The sequence below is a fragment of the Macaca thibetana genome, chromosome X (assembly GCF_024542745.1).
Source record: "Macaca thibetana thibetana isolate TM-01 chromosome X, ASM2454274v1, whole genome shotgun sequence".
NCBI classification, from domain to species: domain Eukaryota; kingdom Metazoa; phylum Chordata; class Mammalia; order Primates; family Cercopithecidae; genus Macaca; species Macaca thibetana.
This window is the reverse complement of record NC_065598.1, coordinates 48,369,125-48,382,026: the sequence shown is the minus strand read 5'-3', so window position 1 is coordinate 48,382,026 and position 12,902 is coordinate 48,369,125. Positions and strand designations below refer to the sequence as shown.

Sequence of the window (12,902 nt, the reverse complement as noted above, 5' to 3'; positions counted from 1 at the left end):
TGCCTGTCTTTTCCACTGTCAGGCTACCAGCCCCAGCCAGTCCTAGGCAGGCTGTCATTCAGTTAGATGTTCAGGAAACCGCGCTGTCACTTCCTCAAATTGCCCCCTCTCCCTGTCACTCCATGAGTTCTGTAGTCAACCAAACGGTTATACAGTTAACCAAACGGATATTCTGTCTGCCTGCTAGTCCAGCTGTGAGCTCATTAAGAAGTGACTGGCTGGTCTGAGGTTCCGTCAGCCCTAGCTTGCCCTGAGTGGGACAGACAGGAACGGAAGTCCCACCATGCATCCCCTTCCCTCCCTTATTCCTTCTCGAGCAGAATCAGATTTTCGTCCTCATGTACCCCCAGTCTCCTCGGGCAGCAGGACTCTCCCACTCCTGGGTGTCCAGGAGACCTGTCCAACCCACAAGAGTGATTTAAGACAGGACCTCTGCCTGTCTGGATCTGAGGGGGAGACAAAAGGGTCTGTGGCCGGTGGTGCCCCAAACCACTATAAAGTAGTGGGCAAAAGCCTGGATTCTGGAGCCTGACTACCTGGACTCATATCCAGGCTCTGCCATTTACTAAATTACTTGTCCTTAGGCAGTTTCTTAAACTGGTCTGTAAAACCTCGAGTAAGTGACCTTGGGGTGGGTGTCTCCTGCTCATCTGGAAAGTGAATCATTCTGGACTAGCACTTTTTCAGGAAACCTCAAAAGTTAAGAGGCCATCTCAGAGCTACCGTGTCCCACCTCCAGCCATTTGTCTGTTCATTCAGCATTAAATTAATGGCTACTGCGTTGCCCTATGCTGGGGCCAATATAAGGTTTTATTCATTTCAGGCTTCACAGGTTTGACCTATTGTAATGTAAACCTCAGATTGGAGTGTAACACAAATACAGATGGGTACACAGACCAGGGGTGAACACTGTAATGAGTTTTCTTTTTCTTTTTTTTTTTTGAGACAGAGTTTTGCTCTTTTTGCCCAGGCTGGAGTGTAATGGCGCGATCTCGGCTCACCACAACCTCCGCCTCCCGGGTTCAAGCGATTCTCCTGCCTCAGCCTCCCGAGTAGCTGGGATTACAGGCATGTGCCACCACCCTGGCTAATTTTGTATTTTTAGTAGAGACGGGGTTTCTCCATGTTGGTCAGGCTGGTCTTGAACTCCCGACCTCAGGTGATCCACCTGCCTCGGCCTCCCAAAGTGCTGGGATTACAAGCGTGAGCCACCGCGCCCAGCTGTAATGAGTTTTCACAAGCAGACCTACATGTGGAACCAGAATGCAGGCTGAGCAACCATTTAGCCAGATCTCAGAAGCATTTAATTGTTTTGTATAAATCTATTGGGTACAAGTGTAATTTTTTTTTTTTTTTTTTTGAGACAGAGTCTCACTCTGTCGCCCAGGCTGGAGTGCAGTGGCGTGATCTTGGCTCACTGCAACCTCTGCCTCCCAGGTCAAGCGATTTTCCTGCCTCTGCCTCCTGAGTAGGTGGGATTACAGGCGTGTGCCACCATACCTGGCTAATTTTTGTATTTTTAGTAGAGATGATGGGGTTTCACCACGTTGGCCAGGCTGGTCTCAAACTCCTGGCCTCCAGTGATTCACCTGCCTCAGTCTCCCAAAGTGCTGTGATTACAGGCGTAAGCCACTATGCCAGGTCACAAGTGTAATTTTGTTACACAGATATTTTGTGTAGTGGTGAAGTCAGGCATTTTACTGTATCCATCATCTGAATAATGTACATTGGCCTCCCAAAGTGCTGGGATTACAGGCATGAGCCACAGCGCCTGGCCACAAGTGTAATTTTTTTACATGGATACATTGTGTAGTGGTGAAGTCAGGCATTTTACTGTATCCATCAACTGAATAATGTGCATTGGCCTCCCAAAGTGCTAGGATTGCAGGCATGAGTCACAGCGCCCGGCCACAAGCATAATTTTGTTACATTGTGTAGTGGTAAAGTCAGGCATTTTACTGTGTCCATAGCCTGAATAATGCACATTGTACTCATTAAGTAATTTCCTCCTCATCTACTTCCTTCCCACCTCCCCACCATTCCAAGACTTTGTTGTTTATCATTCCACATGCTATGCCCATGTGTACACATTATTTAGCTGCCACTTATAAGTGAAAAGATTCAGTATTTGTCTTTCTGTTTCTGAGTTGTTTCACTCAAATTAATGACCTTCAGTTCCATCCATGTTGCTGCAAAAGACATGATTTCATTGTTTTTATGGCCGAATAGTATTCCATTGTGTGTACCACATTTTTTTTTTTTTTTTTTTTGAGACGGAGTCTTGCTCTCTTGCCCAGGCTGGAGTGCAGTGGTGTGATCTCGGCTCACCACAACCTCTGCCTCCCGGGTTCAAGCATTTCTCCTGCCTCAGCCTCCCAAGTAGCTGGGACTACAGGCATGTGTCACCACGCCCGGCTAATTTTTTGTATTTTTAGTAGAGACGAGGTTTCACCATGTTAGCCAGGATGGTCTCTATTTCCTGACCCCGTCATCTGCCCACCTCGGCCTCCCAAAGTGCTGGGATTACAGGCGTGAGTCACCGCGCCCAGCCAACCAGAACGCTGGATTTCTGAGGTTTCCGTGGGGGACTGGGAGTAGGGATAAATGATACTGACTGATCCTTCGTAGACTCAGTGCCCATCTGGGGACCTGGTCAGAGTGGGGTGGGGAGTGGTGTTGGGGGTTAAAAAAAAATGAATTAAAGGAAACCTGAGACTCCCTCCTTCTCTAGCTTGGGGGAGTTCCCCTTTCCACCTACAAATTCTTCCATTGCTGTTGCAGACAGAAGAAGGCTGCCCTCTCTGGAGTCGCCCTCACTTTATCTTCCTCCCCCCTACCTTTCTCCTTTTCTCCTTCTCTAAAGGTAGGATGTTTGAGATCTCGAATTCACCAGATTTCAGAAATCGGAAGGGGCAGGGAGCTCAATTTTAGGCTTTGATGTGCAGCAATTTCTAATTATGCCCTTCGAAATAGCTGTAAATGCCAAGGACACTTTTGAGTTACTCCTTTATTTCTGGGAGAGCAAGCCCTGGAGGAGGCAGAGAGGTGACTCTGTGGGATCCCAGTTAGAAATCAGTTATCTCCATTGTATAGATGAGGAAACCACAGCTCAGAGGTGAGGCATCTTTCCCGGGTCCTAGAGCAGATCTGTCTGATTATTAAGTCTTTGCCTCTTCCATTGCAATCTTCCATTGCAATCTTCCATTGTGATTGGCTAGTGCTTGATTTGAACTGGGAACTGGGCAGAGCCAACTTTTAAAAATGAGAGGGGGATCCTGCCCATCAAGATCCTGGTGTGTGAGTTGTTATGGGCATGGAGAATGGTGAGGTCTGGTCGTTGAGTATGCTCTTAATCTAGTATTGTGTTGATTGAATGATTTTTTTTTTTTTTGAAATGGAGTCTCGCTCTGTTGCCCAGGCTAGAGTGCAGTGGCGCGATCTCGGCTCACCGCAACCTCTGTCTCCCGGGTTCAAGCAATTCTCCTGCCTCAGCCCCCATTAGGAGCTGGGATTACAGGTGTGCACCACCATCCCCAGCTAATTTTTGTGTTTTTTAGTAGAGACGGGGTTTTGCCATGTTGGCCAGGCTGGTCTCGAACTCCTGACCTCAGGTGATCTGCCCACCTCGGCCTCCCAAAGTGCTGGAATTACAGGCATGAGTCACTGCACCCAGACAATTGAATGATTTTTTAAAAAATAATTAAATGCATGACATCTGGCCTTATGCCAAGCCTTTTCTCACCTCAGGGCCTTTGCACTGGTTGCTCCCTCTGCCTGGAACCCCTTTTCCCCAAATATTAACTGGGCCGACATTTCTCTCTCTTTAGGTCCAGCACCACCATCACCTACTCCAAGTGACCTTCCCTGACTGCTCCATCTGAATGTTGTTTCGTCTGTATCTCTGCCTTACCACTCCACAGCATTTATCATGATCTGCAACTATCTTTTATTTCTATTTGATTTCTTGTTTCTTATCTGTCTCTTCCCCTAGAATGTGGATTTCACCCCCTAAGGGCGGGAATTTTTGTCTGCTTTTTTTTCCACTGCTTGATTCCTAGTCCCTAAAATAGTACCTGGCAATAAATGTTGAAAGACAGAGGGGCAGAAGGAAACAAAGAAATACAGGCTAAATGACTGAGGGAATGAATGAATGAATGAATATATACATACATGTAAGGCTAAATAAATAAAATGGGATAAATGAATAAAAGGGACTTTGGAGGAAAGGGACCCCATTCCCACATTTGGAATGTAAACAGACTGAGATTTATAGAGAGACAGAAAGATAATTCCTTTATTTTTCTTTAAAAATCCTTGAGTGAAGAGAACTGAGAATTTTTGTATAAAAAGGGCCTTGGGATTGCTAGGGTGAGTGTGAGGACCAGGCAGGGATGACAGCATTGGAGGGACTGGTGAGGAAGAAATGGGGATTGGGGGCCTGGAAGAGGAGAGTGGAGGGTGGGCACAGAGCAGGTGGAGGGGGAGCCGTGTCCTGCGGGGAGGAGCACAGGGCAGCAAGTAACTCAGCCACTCAGTCATCCCATTCATCATCTTCATCTTCATCGCCAGCCTGGTCCTCCCCTTCGTCTGGAAGGAAGGAGAAAGATGCCTTGGGAAGTTGGTCGGGGGCTTCATAGGGCCTGGGAGGTGAGGACTGGACCCTGGGAGTCTGAGGTCTCATGCTAGAGGAGGGCGAGTTAGAGTTTCCATTTGGGACAAGAGGAATTATAGTTGGGGTCTGAGTTCTAGTTGGAGTTGAAGTGTATGCTGTCAAAAATGTGGTTAGTGGAGATATTGTCAAACAAAGGGTTAATGTTAACCTATTTATCACATAATAGGGTAAATTTACATATTATTAGCAAAGGTGTGATAATATATTATTGCTTCCTGTCTGGTTAACGCTAATATTTTTGACACATAATGGGGTTAATGACAATAACATTATCAAAATTAGCCAGGTGTAGTGGCGGGCCTGTAGTCCCAGCTACTCGGGAGGCTGAGGCAGGAGAATCGCTTGAACCCAGGAGGCAGAGGTTGCAGTTAGCCAAGATCACGCCACTGCACTCCAGCCTAGGCGACAGAGCAAGACTCCATCTCAAAAGAAAAAAAAAAATCGTTGTCAAAAGATGAAGTTCCTATAGTAGGTTGATATTAATATTTGCATCATATAATGGATTGGTGACAGTACTGCTGACAGATGAAGAGAGTAATAGTAACATTATTATAAAGAGATTAGGTTAACAGCCGGGTGTGGTGGCTCATGCCTGTAATCCCAGCACTCTGGGAGGCTGAGGCAGGCAGATCGCTTGAGGCCAGGAGTTGCAGAGCAGCCTGGGCAACATGAGAGTAGTGAGAGCTTGGTAGTGAGAGCTCATCACTACCAAAAAAGCACCAAAAATTAGCCAGGTATGGTGGCACACACCTGTAGTCCCAGCAACTTTGGGAGCTGAGGTGGGAGGATCGCTTGAACCTGGGAGGTTGAGGCTGCAGTGAGCCATGATTGCACCACTGTACTCCAGCCTGGGACACAGAGCGAGACCCTGTCTCAAAAATGTTTTTAAAAAGATTAGATTGTATTATCTCATAATGAGTTAATGTAAATCTGTTGACACATGGAATTAAAATTAATATTATTGTCAACAATGGTATTCTTCATAATATTGTCATCACATAATGGGTTGATTTTTTTTTTTCTTTTTTTTTTGAGAAAAAAAAAAAAGGCTGGAGTGCAGTGGCATAATCATGGATCACTGCTGCCTTGACCTTCCAGGCTCAAGCAATCCTCCCACCTCAGCCTCCCAAGTAGCTGGGACCACAGGCACACACCACTGTGCTCAACTACTTTTTTTTGAATTTAGTTTTTATGGAAACGAGGTCTCACTATATTGCCCAGGCTGGTCTTGAACTCCTGGGCTCAAGCAATCCTCCTGCCTTGGCCTCCCAAAGTTCCTGGATTACAGGCATGAGCCACCGTGCCCTGCCAGCTGATGTTAATAGTACTGAACGTGTGGGAATGACATTAATATTGTGGACACACCCTGGCATTAATGTTAATATTATTGTCAAAGTTGGAGTTAATTATGTTATTGTCACATAATGACTTAATGTTAACTTTGTCAAAAAGGAGGCTGACACAAGATTCATGTTAATGCTGTCAACAGATGGGGCTGATGTCACTATTGGTGGTGACTGCTGGGATTGTTCTGAGGCCAGTGCTAGCCCTGGGAGCCAGGTTTGAGGCCCTGGCAGGATCAGCTCACCGGAGGAGTGGATGGCTCTGCTCCTCTTCTGCATCACGTGCATCAGGGCCCCCACCAGTCCCTCTGAGCTCTGAGGTGGGGGCTGCAGCGCTGAGCTCTCTGGGGCCCCAGGGGTCTGCAGCAGGCAGGGGTCAGCACAGAGGGCTCAGGGCCTGGGAAAGGAGCATTTCTCCCCGCCCCTCCATCAATATTTTCCCTCCCACACACTCCAGTACCCTTCAAGGCTTCCCACCAACCTTTCCACCCTATCACTGAATCCCCGAGGCCTGGCACTCTCCTCCGTCCTGGCCTCAGCCCTCCAGTATCCTGACTTACGTGGGTACCCCAGAGTTCCAGACCCCCAATCTTCCATCCTACCTGTCCTCACCTTGTTCAGCTGAATTCCCTGCCGGATTTGATCCAAAAGTGCTCCCCGACCCCCACCAGGGGCCAGGCCCCCGGCAGGCACCAGAGCAGGAGGGAGTAGGGGAGGGGCTGGTCCATTCCCGGAGCTGGGTGGCGGTGGCGGTGGTGGTGGTGGTGGTGGTGGCATGGGTGGCCCACCAGCTCCAGGGGGTGGTGGGGGTGGTGGTCCAGAACGTCCAGTAGCTGGAGGGGGTGGTGGTAGAGGGCCCCCTCGGCCTGGGGGTGGGGGTCCCCGGGGCGTTGGTGGGGGTGGGGCAACCCCCAAAGGTACAGGGGGCAGTGGACCAGAACGACCCTTGTTACCCCCCACAATAGGGGGCCGAGGGGGCTGGTTCCCTCCTCGAGATGGCGGTGGGGGCGGCGGAAGTGGCTCTGTGGAGGGAGTATAACACATAGCTGTAACTTTCATTGATTTCTTCTGAGCCTCAGTTTTGCTCATTTGTAAAATGGGTACCCCCACTGACCAACTCCTGACTGAAGCAGTATAGGTGCTTCCATAAGGACTGAGTGACTTAGTGAATCTCTTAGCTATGAGCTGCTAGGGCTGGAGAAGGGAACGTATGGAAGCAGGGGCTCACCCTGGCGCCTCATCTCCTGCCGCACAGCCTCCAGCCCACCCTGGTCCTCAATGAAGTCGTAGATAAGTTTAGAGGTCTCGGCATCGGTGAGCTGGGCCTCGCTGATTCCTGCCCTGGAGAACAGACTCCGTAGATCTGGGTCGAGGTTGTTCACCTGCCCAGGAGGAAAAAGGCCAGGGGCGGGAGTAGAGGAATAAGGTGAGGAGAGCAGCGACACGGATTGTCGTTGGGTTCATCCCAGCAAGGGATCTGAGAGGGGTGTGGGAAGGGCACGGTCTGGGCGTGGGGTCTCAGCAGTGGTCTTTGGAAGGGTGGGTGGAAGTTTAGTGGAGTCCGAGAGACTCTGAAGTTACTCACGTCAAATCCATTCTGGGGGTCCCACCCCACATGGGTGACATGCCTGGGAGAGGTGAAGAGACTCCAGTGAATCCCCACTGCCCTTCCTTCCCTCCTTTCGTAGTGAAGCCCTCTTGCCCTCTCCTGCCCAGAGAGACTCTGAGGGGCCAGAATTAATGAATGAGACTGAATGAATGAATGAGTATGGGCAGCAGTTATGGAATTAGAAGGGCTTCATAGTTTGTGGTGCTGATCCATTCACCCATCCCTCTTTCCCCATCTATTCACCCATGCATTTGTCCACCTATTCATTCACATTCATCTGTTGGATTACTGATCTGTCCATACATCTGTCTCTGCAACTATCTGCCCACGTATGTCTGTTCACCCATTTGTCCACCAATCTGTCCTCACACACACTTGTCCATCCGCCCATCCACCTACCCATGTGCCCACCTTTCCATCTATCCATTCACACATTTTTCTACCCATGCAACCACACACTTCTGTTCACTTATCCATTGAACTGTCCATTCATCCACATATCTGTCCACCTGTACCATCCCCATCCACCTTGTCTGTGAGCCAATCAGCCTGCATATCAATCTGTCCACACACTCATCCACTCACCCATCCATCTACCATGCACCTCCCATCAACCCATCCACCCATCAACCTGTCCGTCCAACCACTTACCCATTCATTCTTCAACCCATTCATTCATCCATTTATTTATCCATCCATCCACCCATCCACTCACCCACCTACCCACCAGCCCCCCTCATCCATCATCTGCCTCATCTATCTATCCATTCATTCACCTGCCCACCCACCTGCTCCCCTAACAGCCCACCCAGAGTGGGCCCAGGCTGAGGCAAGTGAGGTGCCTAGGGTGCAAAATTTAAGTGAGTCACTCACTCTCAGAGTCAGGAATTACAGTTGCATGCCTCTGAGAGTGAGTGCCTCCTTAAATTTTGTACCCTTGGTGCCTTATTTACCTCTCCCTAGACCCAGCCCTGCACCTACCCATCCATCCACTCATTTACCCACTCAGCCACCCAGCCATCTGCCCTTCCTTCCATCGTCTCAGCTGTCCACTTGTTCATGTGCCCCTCTGCCCCCAAGAATCTGTGGGCCCACTGGGGACTGGTTCTCACTTGAATCCACTGGGTGCACCAATATCAGCTTTGCTGATCTTCTTCTTCCCTGAGCGTTTCTTATCAGCTGGGCTAGGTCCAGGTGCTGGGAGCCCACGGTATCGTGAACTCGTGATGTCAGGGTTCTGGATGTCCACTGTCGCCAGCCCCAGGGAGAGCGGACCCACTGGAGGGCCTGTGGGGAAAATAGGGTGGTTGGCCCATTGACCCATTTACCAACCAACCAAAGCACAGGGGCAAGAAACGGAAGCCTTGGGGGAAATCTGTGTGTGTGTTGGATGGCCATGGAGGTTGTGGGTGAAGGATTCAAGTAGGGTTTATGGAGAAGTGGGTGGATCCCGCAAACAATTCATACATTCACTGATTCATTTATTTTTTTCATTCCCTCATGCTTTATCATTCACTGGCTCATTGACTAATGGATTTGTTAAAATTTTCATTTACTCTTGTATTCATTCAATCATGCTTTCTTCACTGACTGAAATTTGTCATTTAGCCGTTTATTCACTGTTCATTCATTCACTCATTCACTAATTTACTCAGTCATCCATCTACCTTTTCATTCATTTATCCACATACCCATTCACCTATGCATCTATCTACTTAGAGTTTTATCCTCCCATCAACTCATCCCTCCACTCAGCCATCTACCACCAATCCATCCACCCATCCACCACCAATCCATCCACCCATCCATCGATCCACACATCCATGCACCCGCTCGTCCATCCACATACCCATCCATCTACCCATACATTCACCCACTTACGCACCCATCCAACTGCTCATTCCTCCATTCACTCTTCCACCTACCCACCCATCCATCCAGAGACACAGGGAAGAATCAGCACGCACCTCCTTGGTCTCCACCTGGGTGCGGGGGCAGGGGTGGAAGCCCTCCTCTTCTCTCTGGGAAGATAGAATGTGTAGAGAGCTATCACAACCCTGCCACAGGTTCCTGGGCTAGCCCCTTATTACCGCTACTTGCACTAGAGTTCTCACCTTCATTGGCTGGTGGTGGTGGTGGGAGTAGCTGGCGTCTGTCTGTGGATAGACAGATGGATTGGGAGCCAGGACCATGAGAGATAACTTTTCTAGTTCCCCATGCTTGCACTCACCTCTGCCCAACTTCCTTTCCTCCCCTGCGGCCTCCTCACCTCCACTTTGCCTCTGATTCCTTTTTTGTATCTTCTCCTGCACCAGGGCCCGGAAGGCCTGGGCCTCGCCCTCGTCTGCAAAGTTCAGCCCCGCTTGGCAGTCCTGCACATATCTTGGGGTCAGCCGCCTCCCAGGTCCCCCCACAGCTTTCCCATCTCCTCTCCACACCCCAAGTGAGGCCCGAGGGCTGGCTGGTCACTTACATCTCCAGCGAAGGTGTGGAAGAAGGGAGTGGGGGTGGAGTAGACAAGCTGTGAGTACAGCTCCTGTTCCCAGAGCAGCCGACCAGCCTGGAGAGGTGTAGGGTGGGAGGCACAGTGGCACTGAGGCACACCAGGGGTGGCAGGCCTTTGTTAGCTGGGCAGGGAGCAGGGTGTCTGGATTTGGGGGCCTCATGGTCTGGTTTGGAGATTTCCAGCTCAGCACCAGAGAGCTGAGATCTAAGGGTGTGGATGTGGAGTATAGTCTGGGAGCCATACACTTTTGTGAGAGGTTTGGATTTGGGGTTCGGGGCCCTAGATGTGGGACTTGGGAGCCTGAATTTCATAATTTAGGACTCTAGTCTTAGGAAGTTGAGGCTCATTCATAGATTCAATCCATGCCCTCCCCTGCCACCCCAGCCCCAATTCATGACAGGTAGGATTCTAGTATTTGGGAGTTGGAGGTGAGATTTGAAGTTCAGACACGTAGACTTGGGAGTTTTGCGGAGGGTCCCGCTAAAGTAAGTGCAATTTGGGGTTTGTGGAGAAGAGTTATGACTTAGGAGTTTGGTGAATATTTGACAGTCTTGGGATCTGGAAGTTATGCTGGGTCCATCTTTATGGGTTTAGAAGGATGAATTTGGGGCTTAAACCTAGAAAGTTCAGGTCGGGGAATTGTGGAAAAGACTTTTTGCTTAAGAACCACCTCGGTATTTGAGTGTTCAGGAATTTTAATATGGGAATTCTGGGGTCTGTGCTGTGGATTTAAAAGGACAGATTTGGAGTTCAAGGATCAATGGAATATTCAACTTTGGGGTTTGTTGAACAGATTTATGACTTAGGAGCTTGGCAAACATCTGGGGTTCAGGAGTTTTGATGAGAGATTCCTGGGATGCAAAATGTTGAGTTTAGAATAGATTTGAGGTTCAGGTACAAATACAGTGCTCATTTATTGGAATTTGTGGAAAAGATTAGGCTTAGGCAGCAGACTAATACTGGGGGCTTTAGAGATCTTGATATGGAGACTGGGGCCAGTCATTGCAGACTTAGAAAGGCAAGCCAGAGTTTGCCATCTGGATGAGTCTTTGGTTCTGGGGCTCAGGGATTCACTGATCAGGTCTGAGGTCTTGGGACTGTGGACACATATGGACACAGATCTGGGTTTGCGGGTTGAGAACTGGCTTGCAAGTCCAGTTAGGGGCGGGGGGGGTCACCTGAAGGCCGTAAAGGCGAATGAAGTAGGACTTCTGGGGGTTATCCTTCACGAAGCACACAGCCCCACAATGCTCCTTGGTCCAGTGCTCAGCTCCAGGGGGCAGCGCCAGGTACAGCTGAACAACTGCAGTGGCCAGCGTCTGGGAGGGGAAAGCAGGGGTCAGTGGAGTCTGGTCAGGGGTAGCCACAAGGTTTTGGAGCCAGACCTGGTCCTTCCTGCCTCATGACAGTCATGGGCCCGAAGGAAGAGCTGCAGCCAGAGGGAAGGCAAGTAGACATTGAGATCTTCCTGGGGAGGGTGGATGATAACAGGAGAGTCTAGGAGAGAAGATGATGGAGAGGGAAAGGAGGAGCGGGAGGAGGGGAAGAGAGAGAAGGAGGAGAGGAAGAGGAAGAAATGGTGGGGACGGGGCGGGGGCAGGAGATCCCCAGCTCACCAAGCATTTTCGTCCAAGCATCTCGAAGAGTCGCTGGTTCTCGTGGTCCTGGAGGAGGGTGGAGGGTATGTTCTGTTGAACCGCTGGTGCTCCCCGGCCCCCAGGCCTTCCTCCCATTGGGCCCCCACTCATGGTGCTTTCTGCCCTCGTCTTCTCTGGCGAGGCTCTGGGTGCAGGGTAAGAAGAGGAACTTCCGCAGTGAGCAGCAAGGGAACAGGAAGTGCAAAAAACCACAAGGGACAAGGGAAACAAGTCCTCCAGGGGCCCCTTGGTGGGCCTGGCCTCCTCCTCGTTAGGCCGAGCTTGGGCCCTCTACCATCAGATTGGAACCCTCCTCCACTTGACTGCTTAGACCCATCTTTTGGATCAGCTTGGGTCCTCCTCCTCCTTTCTTACTGTCTGAGGCCCATCTCCTTCTGACTGGCTCAGACCCTCTTCCCTCTGGCTGGCAGTGAGAGCTTAGCCATTGGCAGCACATCTGTGTGCAGGGCACCCTGTGGCAAGGAGTAGTCATGGGCCTGGGTGGCCTCCTTCCTAAAGCACCCAGGTAGCCTGAGGCTGAAGCCCAAGGCCCCTAGTCCTGAAGGGTTACTACACTAAAACTTTTCCTTTTCGCTGGGGACAGTAGCTCACACCTGTAATCCCAGCACTTTGGGAGGCCAAGGCGAGCGGATCACTTGAGGTCAGGAGTTCGAGACCAGTCTGGGCAACATGGCAAAACCCCATTTCCACTAAAAAATACAAAAATGAGCCAGGCATGGCGGCATGCACCTGTAGTCCTAGCTGCTCAGGAGGCTGAGGTAGGAGAATCGCTTGAACCCGGGAAGCGGAGGTTGCAGTGAGCTGAGATTGCACCACTGCACTCCAGCCTGGATGATGACAGAGCAAGACTCTTGTCTCAAAAACAGCAACAACAACAGCAACAACACAACAACAAAAACCCTTTTCCTTTTAATTACAGAGTGAGCCCCTGTGATCCACGCCTATCCTGAGTGCTTAGACACTGCCAATGACGCATATGCCTCTGGTTCACTTCCCCATCCCTTACCCTTGCCTCCCTGCAGCTCCCAAATTACTTTCTGCTCATCTTTTTTTTTTTTTTTTTTTTTTTTTTTTTGAGATGGAGTCTCACTCTGTCGCCAGGCTAGAGTGCAGT

General features: G+C 50.0%; 1 protein-coding gene across 2 annotated transcripts; it reads right to left on the bottom strand.

Moving 5' to 3' along the window:
• Positions 1-4,266: 4,266 nt before the first annotated feature.
• Positions 4,267-11,942, bottom strand: WAS (WASP actin nucleation promoting factor). Of its 2 annotated transcripts, none has more exons than XM_050775656.1 (12): positions 11,747-11,942; positions 11,309-11,449; positions 10,098-10,184; positions 9,894-9,996; positions 9,739-9,780; positions 9,592-9,645; positions 8,737-8,911; positions 7,601-7,643; positions 7,244-7,397; positions 6,628-7,037; positions 6,261-6,375; positions 4,267-4,587 (listed from the first exon to the last, which is right to left on the bottom strand). In XM_050775656.1, the coding sequence occupies exons 1-12, from the start codon at positions 11,876-11,878 to the stop codon at positions 4,532-4,534; spliced, it is 1,512 nt and encodes a 503-aa protein (XP_050631613.1). In that variant the 5' UTR covers positions 11,879-11,942; the 3' UTR covers positions 4,267-4,531. The 2 variants fall into 2 exon arrangements, with proteins under 2 accessions (XP_050631613.1, XP_050631612.1); XM_050775655.1 differs by having other exon boundaries at positions 6,618-7,037; positions 11,747-11,932.
• Between the last annotated feature and the right edge of the window lie 960 nt (positions 11,943-12,902).

Excerpts from the sequence above, each read along its gene's own strand:
- WAS (XM_050775656.1), bottom strand. The coding sequence starts at position 11,878 with ATGAGTGGGGGCCCAATGGGAGGAAGGCCTGGGGGCCGGGGAGCACCA. Across the intron at positions 7,644-8,736 it reads GGTGCACCCAGTGGATTCAA|GCATGTCACCCATGTGGGGT; the intron begins GTGAGAACCAGT and ends CACCTCTCCCAG. Across the intron at positions 7,038-7,243 it reads GCAGGAGATGAGGCGCCAGG|AGCCACTTCCGCCGCCCCCA; the intron begins GTGAGCCCCTGC and ends CTCCCTCCACAG.